This window comes from Taeniopygia guttata, chromosome 15 (genome assembly GCF_048771995.1).
Source record: "Taeniopygia guttata chromosome 15, bTaeGut7.mat, whole genome shotgun sequence".
NCBI classification, from domain to species: domain Eukaryota; kingdom Metazoa; phylum Chordata; class Aves; order Passeriformes; family Estrildidae; genus Taeniopygia; species Taeniopygia guttata.
This window is the reverse complement of record NC_133040.1, coordinates 9,574,505-9,602,221: the sequence shown is the minus strand read 5'-3', so window position 1 is coordinate 9,602,221 and position 27,717 is coordinate 9,574,505. Positions and strand designations below refer to the sequence as shown.

Below are 27,717 nucleotides of genomic sequence, written 5' to 3'. Positions count from 1 at the left end.
GTGAAGGGGAGGAATTCCTGCTGCTTGTGGAGCGGGGTTCAACCCCTTGACCAAAGATCATCTTGAGGAGTAAATAACAGAACTGAGGCAGCAGGTGCCCCAACAACTGTGAAAAATAATAGATCATAGAGAATAGAGAATAGAGAATAGAGAGTAGAGAATAGAGAGTAGAGAACAGAGAGTAGAGATTAGAGAACAGCTCTTTCTCTGCTGCTGGCCCTTCTTTTCTCCAGGTGGTTTACATGGGATGGTTTGGTGGGACAAGTGGGAGACCACTCAGTGTCCACCAAACTCCTGCCCCTGCTCAGGAGGGCTCAGCAGATGGGCTCAGGCACAGCCAGGGGTCTGTGGGGTCTGTGGGGTCTGTGGGGTCTGCGGGAAGCAGGGACAGCCCCCAGCATCCCTCGAGCACTGGACAGGGACCCCTTTCCCAGCGTGAAGCAGTGGCTGTTCAAACTCCAGCATCCGTTTCAAGTTAAGCTCCTTTCTCCGTTGAAGAATCTCTCGTTTCCCTCACACCGGGCTATCAAATCCCACCCAGGGGGGCAGAGCTGGTCCTGCAGGAACATCCATGGCCGGAGCTATTCCCACAGCCGCTGCCAGCCGGGGCCGGGCGGGGTGTGCAGCGCAGGGATGCTCACGCTGCTGGCTGGGAGCTCGCTGTGCTCCGGCACGGACCGGGCACGGTGGATGCCCCGTTCCAGCCCAGGGCTGAGCAGAGCCGTCGGTTCAGTGGCTCCATCCCTGCCAGAGCCGCCGGGCTCGCTGGGGAATGAGCCGTGAACGCTCCCGGTGCTCCCGGCCGCGCTGTCAGATCCATCACGGGAGGGCTTTGAGATCTCCACGAAGCTGGAAGGTGGAATGAGCTGCTGGAGATGGGAGGAAGGCAGCGGGGAGAGGGGTCTTGGGCACATCATGGAATGGTTTGGGTTGGAAGGGTCCTTAAAGATCAGCCAGTGCCACCCCCTGCCATGGCAGGGACACCTTCCGCTGTCCTGGGTTGCTCCAAGCCCCATCCAGCCTGGCTTGGGCACTGCCAGGGATCCAGGGGCAGCCACAGCTTCTCTGGGCACCCTGTGCCAGCGCCTCAGCACTCACAGGGAGGAATTCTTCCCAATATCCTGTTTCTGTGCACTGCCGCAGCCTCTTACTTCTCCTTTTCCCCTGTTATTTTCCTTATTCAAAGCACAAATCACTTCAGACTGAAAATGCAGAGTTTCAATCCAACTCAAATCAGATTTAAATTTGAATATCCCTTGCTTGAGAAGTTGTTTCTAAACACCATGATGGCTTGATCAGCAGAATGCTTTTATCCCACCTGCTCATCCATGCAGGAAAGTGCAGGGGAGTGAATTGTGGTCTTAAAACAACTATCCTGTTTAAGCCTCAGAGGCAGCAGTGGGAAGTTTAATTTAATTAGCATGATACTCAGAGATGTAACTTAATCACATTAAGTATAGATCAACGTGCTCTCATTTAAGCTCTCCAAGCTCCAGAAAACAGGGGCCAACCATCTCCCACCTGGCTTTAATCTGAGGAGAGGCAGAATTTTCCAAGGAAAAGGAAGCAGCAAGGCTTGGGGGGAGCTTGTCCCTGTGCTTCTTTCAGATGATTTTCTCCCAGAGGTTCTGGACCCATCTGGTCCAGCACTCTCATTCCCTTGAGTTACATTTGTGCTAAACGGGTATTTAAAAAGCAAATAAACAGCAAAAAGCAAACAGGGTACACGGAAATATGGGTATGGCCCAGACTTCCTCCTGGCCCCTGGAAGGTACAGGAGGGACCAAATTTGGATTAATCCCGAGGCCGGGGCTCCCTCCTGCTCTCTGCCAGCCTGTGCAGTGAGGGATCCATCGGGATGCTGGTCCCTGCTGTCACTTGGGCCACCGAGGAGGAGCACGGGGCAGGAAAAGCTCCGAGGCAGAGGATGCAGCTCAGCTCTGGGGACAGTCCGGGGGGATGGCAGGGGTGAGACCGTGTCCCTGCCGTCCGTCCCGGGACTGAGCCCGGCGGCAGCGGGGCCGCTGCCCCGGCACTACCGCGGTCCGTAGTTATTGGAAACCGGACTGCGGAGGAGGCAGGATGCTGTTTCTATGGAAATGTCCGGGAACGGTAAACCAGGGAAGAGGAAAACAGAAGAGATGGCAACGGAGCTGCGGGCAGAGCACTCTCCGAGGGGCTGTGCCGGTGTGATTTTGGGAGGAGGCGTTGGGGGTCTCTGGAGCTCACCGGAGCGGGCCTGCATGGCTCACGCCTGAAAGGACTCGGTTGTTTCACCCGCAGAGTCTGAACCTCTGTCCTCAGCCGTCCCCAGGAGCGGGGACACCCCCAGGGCTCTCCCCGCCCCGTGTCACCCATCCCCGCCGCCGCCGTCCCCGGCACCTCGGGGCTGGGCCGGGGGTGCGGGAGCCTGGCTGGGATAACGGGACTCAGCTTTTGGGGGGGTGATGGCGACACCGAGAGCTGCGGGACGGGTGTGACCGCACCATGGCACGGCTCCCGGCTGAACCCGGGCGACAACACCGGCACGGACCCGTTCGCCCCTCGGGGCGCTGCCGGGGCTACCGGCGGTGTCGGGGGTGAAATGAACGGGGTCTATTCCTTTATTAATAGTCAGCTCTTTATTAAAAAGTCAGCTCGGCAGGGGGCTCAACGAGGAGCTCGCCCCCGCTGTTGGAGCTTCTCCGGTCGCCGAAGGGTGAGCAGGCGTGCAGAGTCTGTCCCTGGAGTCCCCGTGGCACGCTGGTAGCTGGAGGTGAAGAGGTGTGCAGTCCGTATGTGAAGTCCCAGCAGACCGTCCTCTTTCCTTTCCTCCTGGCACTCTGGTAGCCGCAGGGTGAGGGGATGTGCAGAGCCTGCTGCCGAAGTCCAGCAGCAGCTGTCCCTCTCCTTCCCTCCTGGTAACACCAGGAAGTGTGTGTGCTTTGCTCCTGCTTCCCACAGCCCAGTCCAGTCTCGTCCTCTGTAGGTTATGGTGACAGGTCAGACTGGGGATGGGGTTCCCTTTTCCCCAACCAGCACACCCATCCAGCCCCCTCCACTGTGCCCATCTTTTCCATTTAGAGGAATGGAACCCCCTCCCATGATTCCACTGGATTATTTTGCATCCCAGTCCTAGAATGGTAGTGAGGGTGGGGAACAATTAGCTAATTAACATTTCAATATCAGTACTTAGCCCAAGCCAAGTGTCCCAGCCAGGCTGTTTTGTTCATAACAGGGGGTGCGGGGCTACCGGCGGTGCCGGTGCTGCGGATGCCGGGAGTACCGCGGATGCCGGTACCGGGGGTACCGGAGCCGCGAGTACCGGGGAGCCGGTGCCGGTCGCGGATTGGCGGCGGCGGCGGCTCCTCCCCGGCGGGGCGGGGGGCGGCCCCGCGGGCCCGGTGCCCGGTGCCCGGTGCTCGGCAGTCTGCGGGAGCTGCGGAGCGATCGCGGCCATGGCGGCGGCCCCGGCGGGTACGGCGGGCGGGGACCGCGATGGGGGAACCGGCACCGGCAGCGGGGGCGGCGGGGCAGGGCCGCACTAACGGGTCTCTTCTCCTCGTTTCTCCCCGCAGAGGCGGAGACCCGGCAGCGGCTGCTGCGCACCGTCAAGAAGGAGGTGGGTGCGGGACCCCCGGGAGCAGCCCCGGCCCGGTGCCTGCGGGGAGCGGCGGCTCCTGCCCCGGGGATGCTCCGGGCCCGCCCGTAGCATCCGCTGGTTCTGCTGCTGGTTTTGGGGTTCAGAGCCCCCCAAAAACCCACCCTAGCGCGGTAGCGGGTCCCGGGGGGTGGAGAAGCATCCCTGCAGCGCCAGTGTCCGGCATCCTTGGAAAATCGCCTTTGGCTGGGAGCAGAGCACGCCACAATTTGGGATTTTCCGCAGGGAAAAGGGGCGACTCCCGGTGCTGCATCCTTCCCTCGGGAGCGGGGATGGGACGAGCCCTCCCGCACACAGCACGGCGCTCCTCGGCAGGGCGGGGGGCAGCGGGTGCTGGGGAAAGGGAGCCCCAAATGTGTGTGCCCGGTGCGGGGTGATGGCGTTCCGCATCTCGCCGTGCTCCCCCTGCTCAGGTATCTTTAACTCTATTAGTTTCTGCGTTGTTTTCTGCTGAGCTGCCTGGAGCTCCGTGTTTATCCCGTGTGTCACACCTGAGCGCTGGGTCACCGGCAGCTGCTGTCGTGTCCCCGCAGGTCACCTCCCGGGATGCCGGAGGGGGTGGGGAGGTGTGTGGTGTTTTGTTTCTGGTGTTACGAGCATCTCTTTAGCCGGTTTGCAGGTTCCCGGGGAGTGGAAGACGCTTTTTGGAGCCGGGAGAAGCACACCCGTGGGTGGTGGGTCTGGGGAGGGTGACAGCGCTGCCCACCCTGACCACTTCCCACCTTTAATCCTGTGCCGGGTGTGGTGCTAAGGAATACTCCCGGTTGCCTCAGCAACGGCTATTAAACCAGGAAAAAGGGCATGACATTTATTTAGCGTTGTGGATAGAGCTGCCATCTCATTATTGCTGTCTGTGGCAGCTCCTGAGTGCAGAGAGCTGCTGCAGGGTGGGAGCCAGGGCTGCTCCTGGCATCCCCCAGAGCCTCTCTTGTGTTGGCCTTCAGTGCCTGGCTTTGCTGGCTCCCAGGGGCTGGGGGAAAGCGGAGTTGGTACCTCCAGGAGCAGAGCTGGGGTTGGTTCCTGCCCTTCTGCTGGCTTTGGGGGAGATAATGTGGGTTTGGTGAATGTGGGTAAACCCTGAGGGAGGGAGGGAGGGCTGTGTGGGGAAACTGCCCTGTGAAGTGCCACCACGATGCTGTGAGTGTGAGTTTGACACATTCCTGGCTCTCTCAGCAGCCCCTTGGTGCTGACACAGAGCAGAGGCTTTTTCCTGGTGATCCCATTGCTGGGGATGTTGGTGTGGATGTGGGCTCCCTGCAGGTTCCAGGTGGTTGCCATTCCTTTGGGATTTGCCTTCCACTTGCCTTTCCACTCCTGCTGGAAGTGCTGAGCTTGGACAGGGGCTGGGTCCAGCGATGGGGGCTGTGGGTGGGGGAGTTCCATGCAGGACTTGTGCTTTCCACCTGGGCTTTGCTCTGGTAGGAGTGAAAAACCTGGGGAAACATGATCCTGTAGGTTATGGAGTCAATTACTCAGCACCATCCCTGAAACCAGGAGCAGGTGGGGCATTCTTGTGCCTGTTGCTCTCTGCTCATGCTTTTGGTTTTTATTCCTCTTCTGGGCCGACCTCAGGTTAAGTCAGGAGCTTGTGCAGACTCCAAGGAGCAGTAGAAAGGGCCAGTTGCAGAAATTCAGGGTTTTTTTGCCCCACTCCCAGAATTTTAACCTTTCCCAAAGCTGTGTTATTCTCATTTCACAAGGCCACACCTGGATTTGCTCCAGCCCTCAGTGCAGGTGAGCCCAGCTGAGAACAGGACAGGCAGGGCTGTCCTTGGGGAGCTGTGCCACGTCTGTCACCACAGGGCCATAGCTGAGAAGACAAACACTGGGAAGAAGGTCTGATCTGAGCAGGGACAGAAACAATAAACTGGAATTAGCCAGGGCATGGAGCAGCCCTCAGTATTTGGCTGTTGCCATGGTTAAGGCATTGGGTTCTGGAGAAGTCCTGTGCTGCAGTGGATGTGCAGGTTGAGATGAGCTGTGTTATCTGTCACTGTCTTCTTCCTCTCCCCCAACCCCATATGGCCACAATAAATCAAACCAACCCTGGGAGCTGCAAACGTGACTGTTTGTCAGCAGGCTGCAAGGGAAGGGGTGAAGTCTGACTTTGTCAAGCATCCTGTGTCCTGTTATGCAGGATAAACAGCATGACCAACATTCTCTGATTTTTTAGAGCTTTTACCAGATGAAACGAGGCTTTTTTACTAACCCAGCAGTACCCAGGTTTGGAGGGATGTGGGTTTTCAACTAGAAATATTCCTCTTGTAATTAGAAATGTTCTCCTTCTTTTGCAAGTTTTGTTTTGCACAGAGGGAAGTGCTAAGGTCTGTTTTCAGCTCCCTCCAGGCAGCTGCATGGCCCAGAGGGAGGGAAGCAGGTGTTACCTGTGCAATCCCACCTGCACACGTGTCCCTGGAATGTGAGCTGAGTGCTGTGTGAGAGCAAACAGTCATCTTGGTCTTTCTTCTGCAAAAACTTAGTTTATGTTTAACTTGCCACACAGGAAGCAGCTCTGAGTCTTTACTCACCAGTAACTGTTGAACCTGGATTGAACATTTTGCTGCTTGTTCTTTGAATTCTTTCAAATACTGGGGTTGACCACAGCCTGCTTGTCCTCTGCCAGATATATTGTTTATTTTTCAGTAGCTGGAATGGTTGTCACTGTGTAGCTGTTGACTAATTCCTTCATCATGTGTCATGGGAACAGCAGTCAGTCTCTTCCTCCCACCCTTTCAGAGAAGCCCCTGCTTTGCAGCCATGTTGCCTGGTTTGTTGCTAAATAACACAAATGACTGGTAAGACCAATGTTTTTGCAGCTTGGGTTTGTTTTTCTGTGTGCCTGCTATTCCAAAATATCAGATTGCAGGCATCAGTGCCAGCTATTTCATTCTGGATGGGTAGAAAATTGTAAATTAATTTAATGTTACTAGGATTTGAAAAATTAATGTTGAGAGCTTTAAGTGTTCTCGAGGCCAGTTTATTAAAAAAAAAAAGAAGAAAAAAAAAGGAAAAAGGCCTTTGTGTAGCTGTCAAAAGTGTTCAGGCAAGATAAGGATGAGGATGATGAGCTGCAGGTTGGTAATGAAAGCTGCTGTTGGCAGAGGGACCCTCTGATGTCTCTCAAGCACCCAGGGCAGCCTTTTTCAGATATTTCTGTACCAGGAGAGAGCAGAGGGCCCTTAATGCAGCATTTCTCGATTGCCTGCATCGATCTGCCCTGAAGAGCAGCCCTGATCACTGGGGACATTTCCTCTCCTTTCCCAGATAAAAGCACAGGAGCTCTCGTGCTGCAGAAACCCCTGGCTTAAACCTTCATCCCCAGAGCAGGTTTTGTGCTGCTTTCCCCATTTCCTCACACCTTCCCTGGGCTAGGAGACCCTTCTGTGCTCTGCTGCCAAAATATCCTGCCCTCCTCCCCAGCTGCATCCTGGCTGTTGCCATGGAAATACCTGGCTTTGCACAGATTCAGGACTTTGGGGCAATTTGGAGCTGGAAGGATGATGCTCGGTTCCAGCATCATCCTTTGCCATGTTTCAGTGATTCCAAAAGACTCACCAGGGTGACTTCACTACCTGGGAAAAGCTCTGGGATGTGGTGAGAACAGAGCCCAGCCTGGAGGTTGGGCGTGCTGGAAACACAGAAATGACTAAAGTTTGCCATAAATGTTTCCTTAAATGTCTGTATTGAGCATTTACAGCGAGCAGTGCCCACAGATGGCGTGGAAATGTGCCTTTGACAAGCACAACAGGAATAGAACCAGCTATAACGTGATCTCAGGCAGCTTAAATTAGTGTTGTAAGCGGGGATTTTTTGGCCAAAAGTTGATGCTCTGTGAAGAAAGTCTGCTGCAAAACACCCTCAGGAAATACACGTGGCTGGGATCACCCCTGTGTCCCCCAGGGTGCAATGTTGCATTATGGATCTTTCCATTAATATATTTTAAATTCATTTTCCAGCAAACTGCACAAATATTCAGAGTTCTTCTCCTGTGTTATCCCCCAAGGAGCCTCACCCCAGTCCCCAGCTGTGAGCAGAGGTGGTTCCTGGGGAAGGGCTGGCCTGGAATTCCCTCCTGGGTGTCGCGTGGAGGATCCCTCAGCTGCAGGAGGTGCCATATTTTATTCAGCAAATGGTCATAAATAATTAAATCAGACTTTTAGAAAAGCCAAAGCTCTCAGTGGAGGGTGATCAATGTTTCTGAGGCAGCAAGAACAGGGAGCTGCCAAATGGCTTTCAAGGCAAGTGCCTGGTGCCATCAGAGCTGTCCCTGTGCTGTCCCCTCGTGCCAGGGGCCACCAAAATATCTCTGGGTGTAAATGATGCCTGTGCCCTGCAGCTGGGGGTGTTTTGACTGATCCCAGCACAATTAATTGGGATTTTTATTTTAGTGGTCAGCCAGTGAACTCTTGGAGAAGTGGCAGAGCATGGCTGCAGCTCGTGGTGATGCTGAGCAGTGTGAATGGCACCTGCTTTTGGGACCATCAGGGTGTTTGTTGCTGGAAAGATGAGGAACGTGGTAAGGCAGGAGAAGCAGGAAATCCTGCAGCACCACGTTTGAAAATGTGAGTTTTATCAACAAGGCTGCTAAAAACTGTGGGAATCCAGAGCTTCCCTCTGGCTGCCTTGGCAGGGGTCAGGAACCCCCCTGGACAGAGCCCCCAGAGACACTGTCTGTGATCTCTGCCCATGGAAAAGAGTTTTCAGTCTTACAGGATGAATTACCAGCTCTGAGTGTTTGATATCAGTAATAATTAATTGTGGCACGGGTGCAAAAGTAAAATTTTAGGATTCTAGATTAGGGGTTCAAAAGGGACAAGATGGAGGAAATTGGGTGTGTCTTGTCCTTTTTCTCCTTCTTCATGCCCTCCATGTTTCACTGTGGTGTTGGCATTTTTCTGTTGGGTCAGGCTGGGGACACACTGTCCAACGTAGGTGACAGATATTGGCACGTTATTGTAAATCCAGCACAGGTAGTTTCTGGTATTTAATGTTTGTACCATCCCACTGAGGGCAGAGCCCCACACGCTGCCCTGCAGGACAGAGCTGCGGCAGGGCAGCAGAACATGTTAGAGATAAACAGAATAAACAACCTTGAAACCAGCACAGACCAATTATGGCTTCTTCTTTGGCAGCGGGGCAGAAAGACAGAGACTTTTACAATCTCACTCACTCAGAGCTTGTAATTCATCCTGTAAGACTGAAAACTCTTTTCCATGGACAGAGATCACAGCCAGTGTCTCTGGGGGCTCTGTCCAGGGGGGTTCCTGACCCCTGCCAGGGCAGGCAGAGGGAAGCCCTGGATTCCCACATCCTTCAGCTGCAGTGTTCCATGGAGCATGGGGAGCTGCTTCCTGGGGAGCTTTTCCATGGAAAGAGACCTTGGTTGGGAGAAAGAATTGCAGGAGAGCTCAGACTACCGCAGGGAATGCCCACATGCACTCATTGCACCAAAACTGAAAAGGAAAATGGGATTTTTTTTTTTTTTAAGTGCAAAAATTAACTTTAAACACATAATCAAAGCAGTGATGAGAATGATGATGAGAATGGGAAAGCTCCAGCTTGGAAAATAATTTGAAAAGCAAATGTACAAAAGCAAATCAAGTTTAAAGCCTCTTTCATCAATGGATTGGGTGGTTTTGGGTTTTTTAAAATGATTTTGTTGTTTGCTTGATGGCTTTGGAGGGCTTGATGGTGATCCTGGGCCAGGTGGATTGAACAGGAACAGTGAACCTGGAAGTGCTGGGTAAATGGTTGGGCTCAATGATCTTGGAGGTCTGTTCCAACCTAAACAATTCCATGATTCTGTGATGAAATCCATGGTTCTGAGAGGGTACAGGCAGTGCAGCTTCCTGGCTCTGGTCCTGCAGCATCTCATCCATCAGATCTGACAGCCTGTCTAGAGGTGGATGTTCAGAGGGAGCAGGAGACACCCCCATCTCCATCCTCATCTTCATCTCTGTTTTCAGCTGTAAATCCTTTGGGTTTGGCTCGGGATGCTCTCCTGCTGCTTTGGCTCCAGTGTGGGGCTGATGTGCCACATTTTTTCCTCATCCAGGAATTTTTTTGGTCCTGGATATGGCAACCAGGCCCTTTCCTGGATCTGGTGGGCAGGAGCATCCCCACAGCTGCCCTCAGCCTGTGGCAACGTGAGCGAGCTCGACCCTGGGACAGGGCTGGGAAAAGGATCTCCCTGGGGACTCTGTTTGCATCTGGCTGGCTGTAAACAATTTCACAGAGTTATGAGCATGGCTAAATAGACAGGAGGTGCTGTGCTTCCACAGAAATGCCTTAATGACCAGTGAAAGGCTTTGCAAGAGGCAGGAAAATAGACTGTGAATGATCCAGAGGTTCTATAGGGAAAAATCTGACCAGGTAGAACCAATTGCGAGTCAATATTGCCTTGGACTAATTAAACCTGCAGTTCTTGGTGTGCTCCTGGTCCTGCAACTCTGTGGTGGCTGTGATAATATTTGGCTTGTTCCAGCAGTGTAAATGACAGCAGGGCTGGGTGATAGCAAAGCTGGACTTTGGATGGTGCATATCCCTGGGAATTTTGTGGCAGAGAGGTCTAAGCCTTCATCCTTCATCCCTCCCTGGGGTTGTTGGACACGTGAGGGTTTGATTTCACTTTCCAGGGGGACTTGTCCTGTGCTCCGAGCTGGAGCCAGGGGGGCTGTTTGTGCTGTTGTGGAATACTTGCTGATATTCCTCTCGAGTTTACCTACAGCTAAATTATTAGTTGCTGTTTTAATTTCCTTTCTAATAAAAGGAGAGCAAACATCTCATTTCCCTAGGCTGGCATGAGATCCAGAGTGGGCAGCTTCATCTGTTGGGATTGTTCTGGCTACAGTCTGAGAATTAGCATAAAAATGCAGCACATTCAGAGGCTGTTCGAGTCTTCTCTGTGGAGGGAGCCAAGGGGTGTCACAAATCCCCTGGCAGATCCCAGCTGAGGTCCTGGTGATCCCAGCTGGCTGTGGAGAGTCCTTTGGGACAGCAGCACGGGAGATCTGTCAGGAGTTTTGGGCTTCTCTGGCTCTGAGCTGTCCTACAGACACCAACTGTGTCTGTTTGGGCAAATGTAAAGTGGTTTTGTTGGAAAACTTTCTTGGTATGTAGAGGAAGTTGGGATCTCTTGGCTCCATTCCCTGGAAGTGCCCAAGGCCAGGCTGGACAGGGCTTGGAGCAGCCTGGGCTGGTGGAAGCTGTCCCTGCCCTGCAGGGGGTGGAATGGGATGAGCTTTAAGGTCCTTTCCCACCCAAACCATTCCAGGATATCCCTTGTTTTGTGTTATGAGGCCATGTCTGTCTGTCTGTCTGTCTGGCCTGTCCCTGCTGGGGCTGCTCTTTGTGTTTGTCACATACCAGGTGAGTGCCCTTGTTGCCTTTTCCACTTCCAGTCCTTTAGGCTTGATTTATTTTTAGTGTTACAACCTCAGTCAACGCAGTGCAATTTTTTTTTTAAAATTAATTAATTAATTAATTAATTTACTTTTAATGAGTAATTTTCCACTGAACTTGTCTCTTGGAAGGTGTTTTGTTTGTGCCTCGAGCGTGCAGGTGGTGTGTGCAGTGTTGGCACGGAAATGCCCACTCAGAGCTGGGTCCTGCTGTCCTGGATGGTCCCCAGGCCCTGGACAGACAGATGGTCACTGCCCTGGGGAAGGCCCTGTGGCACTGAAATTTCAAACAAATATTTGAATATTCTGCTTATATTGGAATTTTTCCTGATTGAATCCGAAGCTGGTAAAGACATAACTCTGCACGTTGATTTTTCAGGTGTATTTTGTGATGGGAGTCGAGGGTAAAATCCTGGTACCACCAGTGCTGCCACGAGTGTACATTTAATATCTGTGTGTGGTCATTTTCTGGGAGGTCAGTGCTGACAGAGGAAGCTCAGCCTGCCTGGGTGATGGTTAGGAGCCATCTGGACAAGGGTGGCTCAGCCAAATTTCAGGGAATCCCTGAGGGCTCCAAGATGTGAACCTCCACTACCAGGGGTGGTCAGGGATGGCTCCTGGGCTGGGAAGGATGCCACAATATCTCTGGTGGATATTCCAGGTGGAGGAAAAGGGGCAGCTCTGGGCAGCACATGGCTGCTGGTGCACACGATGTGTGTGTGCTGCTCCCCATCCCTGATCCATCCTGCAGCCAAGGCTGGGGGATGTGTGGGAGACAGAGGCTCCTCTCCTCTTGCTCTGTCCCTGTTTCTGTTGCTGAAATGTGAAATAAAATGGTGCTGGAGCAGTGAGGATTGCAGCTGCCCCCTCCCTGTGCCCAGCGTGGGACAAGGGGGAAGCTGCAGGTGGGAGGTGAGGAATGAAGGAGCTCCAGGAGGTGCCCTGACCAGGGACAGCTGCAGTTTTAGGACACAATAAAGCACTGAGGTGGAAGATGGAGCTTTATCCTGGTCCCTGAGGTGCTCCTGCAGGTGGAGTCACTGCTCTGAGCACAGGGCTGGGATGTGGGAGATGGGGAAGGTGCAGGAGGTGGACCTGGAGGAATTTCCCAGTGATGAGTTCCACATCTCAGTGAGGTTCTTTCCTGTGACTTCCTGACTCAGAACCAGCTCATCCCAGCTCCTGGCATCCAGGGAAGTCTCAGGGCTCTGTCAGTCACTGAGCAGGGCTGGGATCTCACCTGATGGCTCTGACAGAGCAGCTCTTGGCTCAGAGAGCGCTCTGCTCTTAATCCATACTCAGGATTGCCTTTATGGAGCTGTCAGCCATGCATAACTGACCTTGATTATACCTTGCAGAGGAGTTTAATTCCCCAAATGATGCCATTAAAGGTCTCCCATTCATGCCAAGGTTCACTTGGCCAAGTCTGGACCTGCTGTATCTTCCTCCTCCCTGTGCCCTCAGGGAGAACACCTTGCTAAGCAGAGCTTCCCTCACACCCTCAGCTCTGTGCTGGCAACACTTTCCCTGTGTTTTCCAAAACCAAGATGTTACAGAGGCACTGGAAGAAGAGATCCAGGCATGCTGGCAGCTGTGCTTGAAAGGAAAAGTGGTTGGGAACCGAATGTTTAAGGAGCAAAGCTTCAGCTGGGCTTTGGCTGCTTGCAGCAGGATTAGGGAGAGTGACAGCTGGGGATGGAAGTCACCACTCTGCTGCCAGCCCTGACCTGCTGGGTCTGACCTCCTGTCTGCTCCCTGCAGCAATTCCCCTCCCAGTCTGAGTGGGGTCCTATTTGTTTTTGTCCCCTAATCATGCCCCTGAGGAGCACTAAGTGACAGCTTCCTCCGGGTCAGCTGAGTGCCAGTCGTGGGCCAGAGAGGGCAGAGCTGCTGGCACTGCCGTGCAAATGGAATTCCTGGGCACAGCTGCTGCCAGGTGATGGCTGAATTAGGCATTGATGGGGAGTTGCAGTCATTTGGGACAGCTGTGTCACAGGAAATTTGTCCAACAAAATGAGAGGACGGAACAATGCTGTAAAAACATTAAATATGAGATTTGGGTACTTGTATTAGATGATTTTTATCTAAGTGATGCTCAGTTCCCTCAGTTAATCCTCAGCTCATTGTTTTCCTACTGTGAAGTTTCTCAGAAATGAAACAACCCTTTTTTTTATGCCTTTTTGAAGTAGCTGGTGATGCTCAGCAGGCAGAGCTGCATCAATCCTCCGTGAGATCTCCTGTGCCATTGGGAAAACCTGGGAGCAGAGGAGGCTCCTGTGCACCCACCCCACCACAGGCCCATGGCTGAAATTCCATTTTTCCCCTAACTCTCTCTGTCCTGCAGGTGAAGCAGATCATGGAGGAGGCTGTGACGAGGAAGTTTGTGCATGAGGACAGCAGCCACATCATCTCCTTTTGTGGTGAGTCTCCCATGCTGGTCTGGACTGAGTATTTTGGTGTTGTGCATCCCCTGCCTGGGCTGTGCCATTCCTGGGAACATGCTCCAGCTCCAGGACCTCGGGCTGGGGAAATGGGGAGTGCCAGAGGATGGATTATTCTGGCAGAGGTCACAGTCCCTGAGGTCTTTGTGCTTCAAATATACAGGGAGGTGACAAAAGAGGGAGGGATGCTGGCAGTGTGTGCAGCCAGTGAGGAAGGACTAGAAACAATATTTTATTTTTAAATTCCCTCGAGAACTGATCCAACTGAAAGTCTGTCAAGTCCAAACCTTTTCTGGAATAGGACTTGATGGAAAGGAGGCTGGGATTTCTCCTTTCCTGCTGGGCCCTCACATCAGAGACACCCAGCAGCCTGTTCCCAGCCCATGGCCCGTGTGGGGATGACAGAGCAGAGCAGAAACTTCCAGGTGTGACTCATTCCCTGCTTTTCTGTGCAGCACGAGGCTCCTCAAACTAGGATTATTTATAGGCTCCTGTGACAGGGGGCTGAGGCATCCAGGCACAAAGGGCTCCTTGGTTCCTTCTGGCCTCTTAAGATGCTGCTGCATTTCCCTGGTTCCTGGTGTTCCCCTCCTGCTCCATCTGCTGTTCCTCTCACTGCAATGCTTCCTTCACCCTCCCCAGTGCTGTGGCTCTCCAGGAGCTGGGTGAGCTTATAAATAACCTCTTTCCCTGCCAAGCAGAGCGTGCTGCAAGCCTGGCTCTGGCTGCCAGAGCTGCCCTTTTCCCTGGAGAGAGCTGCTTTCCCAGCAGAGCCCTCCTCACGGAGCCCTGGGGATGGAGGCAGGGGTCTGGCAGGGAAGGGCAGCAGCCCTCCTGGTGCTGTGAGGGGGGGTTTGGAGCAGACAAACACGACCTGGCATCTGTCACATCCAGGCTACCCTGGGAGGCTGATGGGGAGCCCAGGGTTTGGTGTCCACGTCAGCCGAGGCTGCTCAGCCTGAGAGGTTTGGATCATGTCAGAGCTCAGGAATATCTTCAGTCTTTTGCCAGGAGTCAAAGCTCCCCTTTACCTGGGTGTAGCTGCACCATGTGCATCTGCTGTAGATGATATCCTGTGTGTCCTGGCTCTGCTGTGAGTTATATCCTGATGGATGAGGAGAATCTCTTTGCAGCAGTGACACAACTGAGCTCCAAAGCTCGTGCAAAAATCCTGACATCACCCCTGGATTTAGTAGAGCACAGGGAGAGTTTTTTCCTGTGGAAGCTGCACGTTTCCCTGTAGCTGGCCAGCAGGAGAGGTGTTGTGCACAGGTTCAGATCTGGCACTGGGAGCAGATGCTGCTGGCAGCTCTGTCTTGGTGCTCTGTGCCAGAGGCTTGTCAGGAGTTGAGATTTCTCCCTGCCTGGCAGGAGCTGGGATGTGCTGCCCATGACCTGAGCACAGTGAGAGCACCCGTGCTCCTGTTTCTCAGCTGGGAATTTGGGATGGAACTGGTGGCACTGGGAGCTCAGTTTTTGGGAGTGCAGGTACCCCCTGTGGGTACCTGAGCTTTCAGCACCAGCCTGAGCTGAGCACTCCAAATGGGCACCCCTGGGTACAGTCCCAGGCAGGTGAGGCTGTTTGTCACTTGTATTTCAGCTGTGGAGCATAGTACAAATGAGAGAGATGCTGGCTTTTCTGGGAAAGCAGTTTGGGTTTTGTTTTATTTTATTTGCAGCTGCACATAATCCTGGAACAGCTGAAGCCCTGTGGGCTTTGGGAGGGCTTGTGCAGGGCCTGCTTTCAAAGCCAGATGTCCATACAGTGGCTCTGCCTGGCTGCTGGGGGTCAGCAGGGCTGGGCTGGCCCAAATCTCTTGTTGCTCTGCCAGCACAGGCCGTGTCTCGTCTCCCCTCGGATGCTGCTGCTCGGCACCGAGCTCAGGCATGGAACGAGGCAGGATAATGAGCCTCTCCCAGCCTGGGAGCTGCTGTGATGGGGCTGCATGGAATGCCTTTTTCCATGTCTCCATGGAGGTTTCAGCTGCAGGGAAGTGTGCCTTTCCAGGCAGGAGGTGAAGCAGCATCCGGGCTCAGCTCAGCAGCGCTGGCTTCCTGGGGAGGAGGGAGCAGAACTCGTTGTCAGACCTGGATCAAGGGCCTGAGGAGTGTGGAGCCGTGTGATTTTCCAGTGCTTTGATCAGCCTGTTTAATCAGTCTGTGTTTGGCACTAGACATCCATCCTGAGCCCTCCCAGGGGGCTTTGGGAAGGAGTCAGGGTGTTGGTAGTAGTCCAGTTAAATGGTGGCTGCTCCTCCTGGAGTGGCAGATGAAATACTGCTGAAGTGGTGATCTCTAGAAGGGTGTAGTTTTCTCTGAAGGTCTGGTAGTAGCCGGGCCTGGTCTTCCTCTGGGAATTCAGCAGAGAAGAAGCTGCTTCTCTGGGAATCCAGCAAAGTGGCTGACCAGTGTCCCAAAAAGTGCTGATTTTATGCAGGTAGGGTTGCTTGGCTCCTCCCTCTGGGTGGAGCATCTCACAATGGGATGATGGAATTTTCCTGGTCATGTAGTGAATTATTTAATAATTTATTAACAGAAGATAACTTCCCCGAGGGAGACATTGTTCTTGGAAGAGATAAGAAAACTGCCCAACCTCCAACAGATGGCAATAGAATACATGCTTATCTTACAAGCCAGGACAATAGGGAAGGTGCTCCAGTGACCCCGAGGTTGGCTCTGTTGGGCAGAGCATGGTGCTACTAAAGCCAAGATTGCGTGGTGCTAACAACAGTGTGTTCCACTGATGGGCCTATCCCTCAAAGAGCTTGGCTGGATGATCCCTGTGGGTCCTTCCCAGTGGGAATACCCTGATCCTGAGGCCTGTGCTCTCTGCAGCCGCCGTGGAGTGCTGCGTGCTGTTCGGGCTGAAGCGGAGGGCGGCCGGGTTCCTGCGCAGCAACAAGATCGCAGCGCTCTTCATGAAGGTGGGCAAGAGCTTCCCCCTGGCAGAGGAGCTCTGCAGGAAGGTGCAGGACCTGGAGCAGCTCATTGAGAACGCGTAAGACACCAGCAGGGCTGCCAATCCTTTCTGCTCGCTCGAGTTTTGGGGTGGGAAGGGTGGTTTGGGTCCAGCTTGTGCCTCGATGGGAGGAATTGCTCCTTCAGTCTTCTCCTGGGTTTTTATATCTTGACCAAACTGGTTGCTGTTCTGGGAGGTTGAGTTGTGATTTAAGCAGTTCTAAGTCTCTCTGCCTCTGCTCTGGTGCTTCAGGGACAGCTGAGCACGCTGCTCCTGAGCTGTCACAGTTTATGGACCAGTTCACCAATCCACCTGGAACCACGTTTGGCCTCAGTGTGCAGGGCTCAAAGCTGCAGTAATTCAGCTGCTGTCTGGGAGAGGATTACTCATCCTTGGACAATTAGCAGGGAGATGGATGGAGCAGCTACCTGCGGGCAGGAATTTTAAGCTGTCCTAAGATGAGCTGCTCTGCCTGTGAGCTCAGCTGTGGAAACGTGTGTGGGCTGGAGCACTGTGCTGAGGGAGAGCAGAGTTCTGGGGTGTCTTTACAGCAGGGAATTGATTTGGTGACCTCTGGTTCCAAACGGGAGCAGGGGATGGGATAGGGACGGGAAGCACCTCCAGAGCTAATTCCCTGCAATCCCCCAGCCACTACGGTCAACACCCCCAAACTCCTGGTGCCAGGAGTGCCCTGGGCTCCCTCAGAGTTCAGGGGTGAGCCTGTGGTGTTGTTGTCTCTTGTCTCGTACCTCTAAAGGCGGAACCAAGCCCAGGGGGTCCCGGAGAACGTGCGCAAGGTGCCGAAGCTGCCCAACCTGTCCCCTCAGGCCATCAAGCACCTCTGGATCCGCACGGCCCTCTTCGAAAAGGTCCTGGATAAAATCGTGCACTACCTGGTGGAGAACAGCAGGTGAGCACTGGCACAGCCCACCCATGTTCTGTCCATGGCACTGGGGGTGTTGCTGCCTGGGCAACACCGGTGTCCACCTGGGCCAGGGTGGCACAGGCCAGATGTGTCACTCAGTGCCCATCGTGGGGACTCTGATGGATGCCCTGCTGCTGGTGAACTCTGTACACTCCCTAAAATACAGGCCACACTGGCCCTGGTGATGGCTGGGTGTTCAGGGCTGCATTGTCTTTGTCTTCTGGGATCTGCATGCTCAGGTGTCCTGTTCTGGGACAGGTTAGTTAGGAGATGGTGATGCTTGCAGTGTGCTGCAGGAGGGTTGCTGCTCCCCAGGAATTTCTCAGCCTGTTTAGGGCTTCTTGCCCTCTCCCCATCAAGGGGAGATACAGAAAGAGAAGGGCATGATAAGGATTTAAACCACTGTCTATAACTTTGTGGTGCTACATCATTCTGCTGTCCTTTATTTCTTCTAGTAAGTACTATGAGAAGGAAGCTCTCCTGATGGATCCTGTGGATGGGCCAATTCTAGCATCTTTATTGGGTAACACTTTCTTTACTTGCTTTCCCTCTTTGCTTTCCAAACCCGTGCTCCCAAATCCGTGATCTGCAGATTCAGGAGGTGACAGTGGGGTCAAGGCTGCCTCTCTTATGTTTGGGGTGTTCCTCTCCACAGTGGGGCCCTGTGCACTGGAATACACCAAGATGAAGACTGCTGACCACTTCTGGACAGACCCCTCTGCAGATGAGCTGGTACAGAGGCACCGGATCCACAGCTCCCACTGCCGCCAGGACTCGCCCACCAAGCGCCCGGCGCTCTGCGTGAGTGGGGGATCAGCCTCTCTCTGCTCCTCCTACATCCACAGCATCTGGGCTCCCTTTGCTTGGAAAGGCCTGTGGAGCCCTCTGATGAGTAAAGTCTTTGAGGCAGAGGTGGTGGGAGCGTGGCCCATGAGAGCCCTGGGGTGCCAGCCCCTCCTGGCGCTGCCTGCCAGGCTCTGTGTCCCTTGGGACCATCATGTATGAACAGAAAGCTGGATTTGCTCTGCGCATTAACAAAATTCACTCCTGGGGCTCTTCTGAGCTTGGACAGAGTCAGAAATCCCCTTAGAGGACCGTGAGGGAAAGGTTTCTAGTGGTTTCTCTCAGAAGTGGGTAAGTGAGGAGGGAATGAGGTTCAAGAGGAGCTTTTGGGAAGCCAGAGGGTGTCTGTGCTCACCTCACGTTCGTGGGCATCTCTTGCAGATTCAGAAAAGACATTCCAGTGGCAGCATGGATGACAGGCCATCCCTGTCTGCCAGGGACTACGTGGAGTCCCTGCACCAGAATTCCCGAGCCACGCTCCTGTATGGCAAAAACAACGTGCTGGTGCAGCCGGTGAGTTCCTGCTGGGAAACCTGGGCTTTGAAACTCTGCTCTGCTCCTCAGCACCTTGGTCTGTCCCACATTGCTCTTGGATGGAGAGAAGCACTTTTTTCATCTGGGAAGACAGTGAGTGGATTGTGTTTGTGGAGGTCTTGGTGATATGGATCCTCCCAGTGGGATGGAAGAGCTCTGCTCCTCTCCCTGCCCGTTCTTTACCACAAAACTCTTCCTCCTGTCCCGTGCTGCTTCTTGCAGTCAAATAAATAAAATGCAAACTGCTTTTAGGTGGAGCTATTAATTTTTCCTTGCTGGGCAGTTGTTCTTAGCCTTTTCCCAAGGCCTTGAGGTGTCCTGGAGTCTCTGCTAGGAGGTTTCCCAGGGTTTGTGGCTGGGTGGGCAGGGCTGTATGAGAGGGGCATGGCTGAGCTCCAGGGTGTTGTGCTTGTGGCATCTTCCAGCTCACTCTGTCGCTGTGTTTCTCTTCCCAAGCGAGATGACATGGAGGCAATCCCGGGGTACCTGTCCCTTCACCAGACTGCTGACATCATGGCACTGAAGTGGACCCCCAACCAGCTGATGAACGGCTCCGTGGGCGACCTGGACTACGAGAAGAGGTGACTGGCTCTGAGTGTGCCAGAGCAGGAGGGGGAAGCGTTCCCCTGGGTCAGAGTTTGGCTCTGGGATGCAAAGCCATCACTGTTTTCCCAGGGAAACGCCATCATCCTTGAGCCTGTAATGGGAAGGAGGCAGGGAGAGGGTGGCAGGAGGTGGTGTGAGGTGTGGGTCTGCTGGGAAGTGCTTGAGGGAGTGGGGCTTGTTCCAAAACACACAAAGTGGTTTCATTTGTTGCCCTGGGGGATTTTCTGAGGGGAATTCCCTCCCTCCCTCCCAGCACACCATGCTCCTGGGTTTCTCCTGGCTCCAGAAAGCTGGGAGTGTTTAGGACACTGATGCTTTGACCTCGAGATCTTCAGCAGAACTCGGCCTCGATTTTGTTCATTGTCCGTTGTAGTTTTTTGGGTTTTGTTTTTCATCTCCCCTTTCTTCTTGGCCCCTGGGCCATTCAGTTGTGCCTGGTACCCTTCCCTGAAATTTGTTTTCATCTCTACACTCCTTCTCTGAGTTCTTGCCTTGGGCATCAGCCTAAGCTCTAAAAATTCCCAGTGTCAAGACGTGACCAAGGAAGAGAGGAGGCAGATGGCACAGTAAGTATGACTGTACAAGGAGTCACTCTTGCACACCTTCCTGTCCTTCATGAGCTGTTTTTAATGTTATTTAAGCACTATTTTTATGAAGTGGCAGATGCTGCTGCTGCTCAGAATCTGGAAATTTGCTTTGTTGCAAAGAAGTGGGATGTGATTGAGTGCTGACACCCTTGGACAGCAGTGCTGGGCTCTCCACAGGAATGAAACTCTGCTTCTCTGCTCTGTCTGGTGGCCACCAGCTCTCCAGCACTGCTCAGACACCTCGAGGTGCTTGTGCTGAGACAATTCTTGAACAGCAGCAGCCGAGACCAAACCTGTTGTGAGCTTGGGAAAAGCCCTACAAATTGTGAGGGTTTATTTCCCCTCCCAGGGCAGAGCAGCAGCCCAGGCTTGGACCTCACTGCACATTTCCTTGGGTCTCCAGGGCTGCTCCTGAGGGATTCTTGGGGTGCTCTGCAGGGCTCCAGTCCCTCCCTGCAGTTGTCAGGATCCATGGACACCTTTCCTTTTTTTGGGAACAGTGTGAGGGCAGAGAAACCACCCAGGGCAGGACGGGCCCTGGCTGAGCTGAGGTGGCAGGACAATTCCTGGTTCCTGGTTCTGGAGGGATGTTGTCACTCATCAGGCTGGCATCACTGCTCTGGGAATCTCATCCTTTCTGTGGCTTTGGCTGCTGCCAGGAGATCAGGAGCAGGGTTTGGAGCTGCTGTGAGCAGCAGCAGAGCATCTCACACCCTTGAGGCTCACGGCTTCCCTGTCCCTCTGTTCCAGCGTGTACTGGGACTATGCCATGACCATTCGCCTGGAGGAGATCGTGTATCTGCACTGTCACCAGCAGGGTAAGGCACAGCTGGGGCTGCTGGGGGCTGTGTCACCTCTGGGACACTGTTTGCTTTGGCTCCAGGGCAGATGCCCAGAGCTCTGGGTGGCCACTATGATTTCAGTGCTTCTAGAAAAGTCTTTCCCCACCTCCTGGGAAAGACTGGCTGGGAGTGCTCCTTGCAGGGCAGGGCTCTGATTTCCAAAGGGGTGATCCCAGCAAGCCTTTTCCAGAGCCTGTCTTTTCATGGAGGAGAATCCCCACAAGGAAGAAAATCCTTATTTTCCATTCCCTGAGCTCTCCTGCCTCTCAGCCTGTGCTGTTTCCCTCACTGATGGCCGTGTCTGCTCTTGTGTTGCCAACAGTAGACAGTGGTGGCACGGTTGTCCTGGTGAGCCAGGATGGCATCCAGAGGCCACCTCTGCGCTTCCCCCGTGGAGGGCACTTGCTGCAGTTCCTGTCCTGCCTGGAGAACGGCCTCCTGCCCCACGGGCAGCTGGATCCACCCCTCTGGTCACAGCGGGGAAAGGTGGGTGCCTGCTCCTGCTGGGGCTCCCCTGTGGATGCTCTGCCTGGCATTAGTGGCTGCTGTGTTTTAAATGATCCCCTCCCAAAATGAACAAATTCAATTAATTAATATTAAAATCTGGTGGTGGAGGTTTAGCTAATGGCCTTGCTCAGCCACACAGACCCTTCTGGAAAGCTGGGGGGGTGCTATGGGAGGGCTGCCCATGAGGGTTTGGCTCTCTGGGCTGTACTTACCCTGTGCCCAGCAGGGTTATGGATTCACCTGCCACTGGAAACTTGATCCAGGGGCTGCTGCAGCCCAGGGAATGTGCAGACATGGCAAGGCAGGTGGAGCAGGAGCTCGGGAAGGGAGTGGTTGGACATGGGTGGCTCATGAAGGGCAGGTCCTGCTCCCCAGGGAAAGGTGTTCCCCAAACTGAAGAAGCGAAGCCCCCAGGGCTCCTCTGAGTCTGCATCTGACAAGGAAGATGACGAAGCCACGGATTATGTCTTCAGGATCATCTACCCCGGGACACAGATGGAGTTTGGTGAGTGCAGGGCAGGCTTTGGGGGGGTTGGAGCAGCTGGGACACGGTGCTGATGGGCACGGGGCAAACTGGGAGGTGGTTCCAGGGGAGGGGCTCTGGTTGTGCCAGTGCTGCCTGATTTAAATGTCATCATTCCTCCCTGGGAGGGAGAACATCATTCCTCCCTGGCACAGAGAACAGCCAGATGTGGCTGCCCCATCCCTGGGAAAGTCCAAGGCTAGGCTGGACGGGGCTTGGAGCAACCTGGGATCATGGAAGGTGTCCCTGCCCATGGCAAGGGGTGGAACTAAATGATCTCTGAATTCCCTTCCAACCCAATCATTCCATGATTCTATGTTTTGTGTTTTGTGGGGTTTTTTTTTTGTTGTTGTTTTGTTTTTGTTGGGTTTTTTTGTTTTGTTTTGTTTTAACTTCCACTTGCTACTGAGTCCTTTGTTTCTGCAGCTGCACAACAGCGTTAATGGTCAGCAAAAACCCCTCTTAGTAATACTCACATAATTCTAGTAAAAAGATTCACTTTGGTCACTTGGGGGCCACCTTTTGCTGTCACAAGCCCCCAGGGCTGATTCTTCTCTTGCTGCATTAAATCCAGTGATGCTCCTGCAGCCAAAGGTGAGGTCCCAGCACCCTGCTCTGGGTGCTGCCAGGCTGCACCCTGCTCTGTCTTCAGTCCCTAACTCGAGGGAGGGGATGCTGCTGGATTCTCCAAACCAGAAATGCCTCTTCATGTCTGGTGGTGAATGAGCTGAACCTGGCTGAAATGTCTGTACACGTGTCCTCACTCTTCTGTGAGATGCCAAGAACTGTTTCCCGACCTCTGGGGATATCATAGGTGACTTTAGAAGGGGGAGAGCATGAGTTCTAGATGGAAGACTTGTGTTCTTTTAAAGAGCTCTGAAATTGGATGGAAACCTTTTCCCTACACTTTGGAGGCTATGAGGGAGAAATTACATCCGCTGTGACTCCTCCATAACGTCAGTTGAGATTATACTTGGTTCTCCCTGCCTTCAGCTGACTAACACAATTCAGTGAGTCAGATAAAAACCTGATTGAAGCTAAAACAGCAGATAAAGATGTGCCTTTCTGTGGCTGCTTTTTGATCTACCCCTTAAAATTCCATGCTGGGGGCCACATTTTCTTGGAAATGAATTGCTGCCACCTCCTCAGCTGGCATCATCACAGCTTGTGCTGTTCCTGTGCACCTCCTCAGCCAGGAGTGGAACTGCATCATTCTCTCTTCTCCACAGATTCTTCCTTTCTCCCCTTTCATTGGTGCCTTTGTCCTCTCTCTGTGTCTCTAGTTGCCATTAATGGTGCTTTTCACCCATTCCTTGCACCTGTGACTGCTGGGAGAGGGAAGATCATGAAGATTCCAGCTGGAAGCAAGATGGTGGTGATCCCTAAATGGTGCCTGAGTCTCCCTGGCAGATCCCGAGTTCTCCGTGCTGCTCTGGGCACCTCTTGGCATCAGTGTAATGAGCTGTTGGTTGGGTCTGGTGCTCAGCTCGCCTGTGTTGTCACTTGAGAGCTCCTGCAGAGCTGGCCCTGTCACCACTGACTGTCACTGACCCATCAGCTCAGTGGGAGGGGAAGGGACTTCTGTGGGAATAATTCAGTATTTTTCCTGCCAATGTCATTTATTCCTCATCACGAGCAGGGAGAGCCACTGAGACCAAGGGAGAGCGAGGAGACCTTTGCCCAGCCAGAAGATGAAATTTCTGCCACAATTAAATTTCCAAGGAGGAGTAAAGAGGATTATTCCTCGTGGCCTGGGCTGTGTGTGGGTGGTACCTGAGCAGAACCCGAGGCCTTTGCAGTAGCAATTTGAGTTTAAGCAGGGATTAACAAGTGACAACATGCAGAGCTCCTGCTGTGCCTCTCAACCTCTTCATCCAAGTCTTCATCTCCTGTCTTGTGATTTGGATGCTCCCTTCTTTCCCTGAACTTTGGATGGCATCCTTTGAGGGATGGGCCTTTTCCCTTGCAGTAATCCACTCTTCCTGGGACAGCAGCTGATTTCAATCCTGTTTTCTCTCTGGAGCCTTGGTGTTGGGTTTCTGCCTTGGTCAGCACGAAGCGGTTTAAGATCAGCTTTCTGAATTAGCTGGTTAATCAGCAATGGTTCTCTCTCATCAGTGCTCTTTGTGCTCTTTCCTTTCTCCTGAGCTCACCAGTGCTGTGATTCCCTGTGCTTGGTGCTGGAGCCTCCTTGGGAAGAGCAGGATGCTGCATTTGCCAGTGAAAGCTCTCTCTCTGTTGGGTCCCTGTAGCTCCCTGACTGCAGGGCAGTGCCAGGCTGTAGCTGATGCTCCTCTCTGCCCTCCTGCAGTGCCCCAGGACCTGATGGACGCTCCGGGGGCTGTCCTGCCCCCCATGTGGCAGCCCAGCACCCGCAAATCCTCCTGCTCCTCCTGCTCCCAGAGCGGCTCCTCCGACGGGGGCCCGGCCAACGGCTGCAGCCACGAGAGGTACGAGGGCACAGGGGCACAGCAGGGCCAGGGCTCAGTGCCCAGGAACCATGGCAGGCTTGTCCCTGCAGCTGGGACATCTCAGCTGCCCCATAACCTGGCAGCAGGAATTGCTGCTCTGAACCCGGGCAGCGTTCCTGGTGAATCTCTGCAGGCAAAGCTGGGTCAGGGGGATCAAAGCCAGGCTGAGGGGATGCACAGGAGCATTTTCTGCCCTCACATCCTGTGTGTTTTTGTTGGCAGAGCTCCGCTGAAGCTGTTATGTGACAACATGAAGTACCAGATCCTGTCCCGGGCTTTCTATGGATGTGAGTACTTGTCACCCCGCTGCTGCCCTGGGATGTGTGGCAGGATAAAGGGTGATGTCCTGGTCTCTGGGCTGGGAGTGGTGCTGGGGCAGCTGGCAGTGGCTGGGGGAGCTGGGACCAGCCTGCTTCACGTGCTCAGGGTGGGGAGCAAAAGCTGGGCTCTGCCTCTCAGCCGTGACCCCGTGAGCAGCAGCACTGGGGGTACGAGATGAGCGACCTGTCCCAGTAGACTCCCTGCTCTGAGGGTGGATGTGGCTGCAGGGAGTCTCCCCCAGGGCCCAGCCCTCTCAGGGTCAGCTGGTGAGACCCCAACAGTGTGTAAGTCCTTGTTCCCCTAGCCCAGCAGCTGAGGAAGAGGTCTGGAATACGTGAAGTCAAGTTTTTTTCAAGGTTGTTTATTTCTCCTCATCTATAATATTTTCTCTCTGACCTGCTGAGGTCTGCCTAGTGCAGAAGTGCACTAGTGCAGTCTGGTGTGCCCTCTGGGTGGTGTTTACCTTTTATATCAAAAGTTACATATAGTCTGATTATAACAATGCACCAGTATCTGACATCTATGTTGGACAGTGTGTCCCTCTCCTAAACCAATAGAAAAGTGTCACCATCACACCAAGACATGGAGGACAAAAGGAAAGGAAAGAAGGCTAGGACATGCACAGATTCCTCCATCTTGTACCCCTGAATTACATTCTAAAAAGCCTAAAATTCTACTTTTTCCAGCCTGTGTCAATTCCCCTATTACACTACTCAAACCCTTGTGGCTTGTAATTCCTCATATAGAGTTGGCAGCCTCTCCCATGGGCTAAAATAGAAGCCACAGGTGTTTTTGACTTCTTGCCAGGGTCTCTGAACCCCCTGCCAGGGTCTGGAGACATCCAGGGCAGCCAGAGGGATGTCCTGTGTCGGAATCTGTGGGTATTGGTGATTTCGAGATTGTAGAAAGTCTCTGTCTTTCTGCCCCGCTGCCAAAGCAGAAGCCATAATTGGTCTGTGCTGGTTTCAAGGTTGTTTATTCTGTTTATCTCTAACATGTTCTGCTGCCCTGCCGCAGCTCTGTCCTGCAGGGCAGCGTGTGGGGCTCTGCCCTCAGTGGGATGGTACAAACATTAAATACCAGAAACTACCTGTGCTGGATTTACAATAATGTGCCAATATCTGTCACCTACGTTGGACAGTGTGTCCCCAGCCTGAACCAACAGAAAAATGCCAACACCACAGTGAAACATGGAGGGCATGAAGGAGGAGAAAAGGACACAACACACCCAATTCCTCCATCTTGTCCCCTCTGAACCCCTAATCTAGAAACTTAAAATTTTACTTTTGCACCCGTGTCACACTTAATTATTACTCTTATCAAACACTCAAAGCTTGTAATTCATCCTGTAAGATTGAAAACTCTTTTCCATGGACAGAGATCACAGACAGTGTCTCTGGGGGCTCTGTCCAGGGGGGTTCCTGACCCCTGCCAGGGTCCCAGACCTGCCAGGGCAGCCAGAGGGAAGCCCTGGATTCCCACAGTCCTGGACTCTGATACAACCCCACCAGATCGTTCTGCTGCTCTTCATCCTCGTGTTTCCCGGAGTTGCAGAGCTGAAGGTGTGGTGTTCCTGCTGCAGGGTTGGCCTACTGCAGGCACCTGTCCACGGTGAGGACGCACCTGTCGGCGCTGGTGAACCACAGCATCGTGTCCCCCGACGTGCCCTGCAGCGCCAGCGAGGGGCTCACCGTGGACATCTGGCACAGATACCTGCAGGACAGCTCGGTAGGGCCATCCCTGGGGACACACCAGCTCTGCTGGGCTCGGGGAGCCCAGGGCAGCATCGCTGAAGCGGGTGTGGCACGGGGAGGGAGGTGGTGAAACACATGGAGAAGTTCCTCAAGGAGGGAAGTCAGCCAGGCTGTCCCAGGCTGCGCACAGCCTGAGGCTCCTAATCCTTGGCATGTGAGAGCTGAGGAGTGAGCACTGCTCTTCTTCAAGTGCTTCTGCTCAGAGCCTGCCTGCAGCAGTGTCTGTCACCCAAGTTCTGCTGTCCTGAGTGGGGTGCTGCCAGCTCAGAGGCACAGCAGTGGCCCTCGGTGACTTTGGTGGGCCACTCTTTGGTGTGGAGAACCAAAATGTCCACCCACGCCTCTGGCTCTACTTAAACCCAGGCAGGGGTCTGAGGGATCATGGGCAGTGGGGCTGGGGAATCTCTAACACAGAGACTAGAAAGAGATAAAGGATAAAGTAGGTATTTATTAGGAGGCCTCAATGGATCCACCTTAGGCAGCACCAGAGCCCACCCAAGATGAACCAAAATGGTCACAAAATGCACGACCTGTCACGGGGTCACTTTTATAAGTTCTGGTCCATTTGCATATTGGAGTTAATTGTCCACTTATACATTTAGCTTATGAAGTCCCATCCTGCTTGTTTTTCTCTCTTCAGTCCACGTTGTTTGTGCTCTTGGGCCTGAGATTTGGATCATTTGTCCCTGGTCCCCAGCTAGAGAAGGAATTGTTTTGTCTCCCTGCTCTGTGCACAGAGCTCACCATCCCCTAATATAAAGCTCAGAACTACACACCAAAGCAGCACAGAATGTGAAAAATATAAAAGCTAAAACCTGTGGCATCAGCTGGGGTGCTGATGGGTGGCACAGCCAGGCTGGGGACACCCATACATCCTGGCTGTGTCCGTGCCCTGACCCAGGCTCTTCCCACAGAGTTACGAGGACCAGGAGCTGCTGCGGCTGATCTACTACGGCGGGATCCAGCATGAGATCAGGAAGGCTGTGTGGCCCTTCCTGCTGGGCCATTACCAGTTTGGGATGACAGAGGCGGAGAGGAAGGAGGTTGGTGAGGGTGTGCTGTGCTCACTGGTGTGCCCTGGTGCTGCCCGGTGAGCCCACATGTCCACTCTGCACTGGGCTGTAGGTAGGAGTGGGCAAACCCTTGGATCAGCAGCCATCACAGCTGCTGGCCTGTGCAGCTCCTCATGTGCAGTGCCTTGTGCACCTTGGGAGGGCAGGGAGGAGATGGATGGGCGTTTTTCCATCCAAAATTTTTCTGCAGGGTAATGGTGGCTGTGTCCCACGAGCCACAGCTCACACAAACTGCGCCGCCCTGTGCGGGGCACAGCTGGGGCTGGTTTGGGGCTCTGCAGGGACAGCCAT

General features: G+C 53.6%; 1 protein-coding gene across 3 annotated transcripts in view; it reads left to right on the top strand.

Moving 5' to 3' along the window:
* The first annotated feature begins 3,308 nt into the window (after positions 1–3,308).
* Positions 3,309–27,717, top strand: part of SGSM1 (small G protein signaling modulator 1) — a 36,431-nt gene continuing 12,022 nt past the window's right edge. The window contains exons 1-17 of one of the 3 annotated variants that reach the window (XM_030286130.4): positions 3,309–3,456; positions 3,558–3,601; positions 13,385–13,460; positions 16,317–16,479; positions 17,198–17,350; positions 17,821–17,888; positions 18,021–18,166; positions 18,590–18,721; positions 19,199–19,323; positions 20,686–20,753; positions 21,100–21,263; positions 21,660–21,789; positions 23,091–23,261; positions 24,119–24,257; positions 24,501–24,565; positions 26,182–26,327; positions 27,268–27,396. In XM_030286130.4, coding sequence (XP_030141990.2) covers positions 3,438–3,456; positions 3,558–3,601; positions 13,385–13,460; positions 16,317–16,479; positions 17,198–17,350; positions 17,821–17,888; positions 18,021–18,166; positions 18,590–18,721; positions 19,199–19,323; positions 20,686–20,753; positions 21,100–21,263; positions 21,660–21,789; positions 23,091–23,261; positions 24,119–24,257; positions 24,501–24,565; positions 26,182–26,327; positions 27,268–27,396 — 1,938 coding nt within the window. In that variant the 5' untranslated portion in view covers positions 3,309–3,437. The remainder of the gene's footprint in view (positions 3,457–3,557; positions 3,602–13,384; positions 13,461–16,316; positions 16,480–17,197; positions 17,351–17,820; positions 17,889–18,020; positions 18,167–18,589; positions 18,722–19,198; positions 19,324–20,685; positions 20,754–21,099; positions 21,264–21,659; positions 21,790–23,090; positions 23,262–24,118; positions 24,258–24,500; positions 24,566–26,181; positions 26,328–27,267; positions 27,397–27,717) is intronic. The other 2 variants (XM_072936015.1, XM_030286129.4) reach the window with 2 other exon arrangements.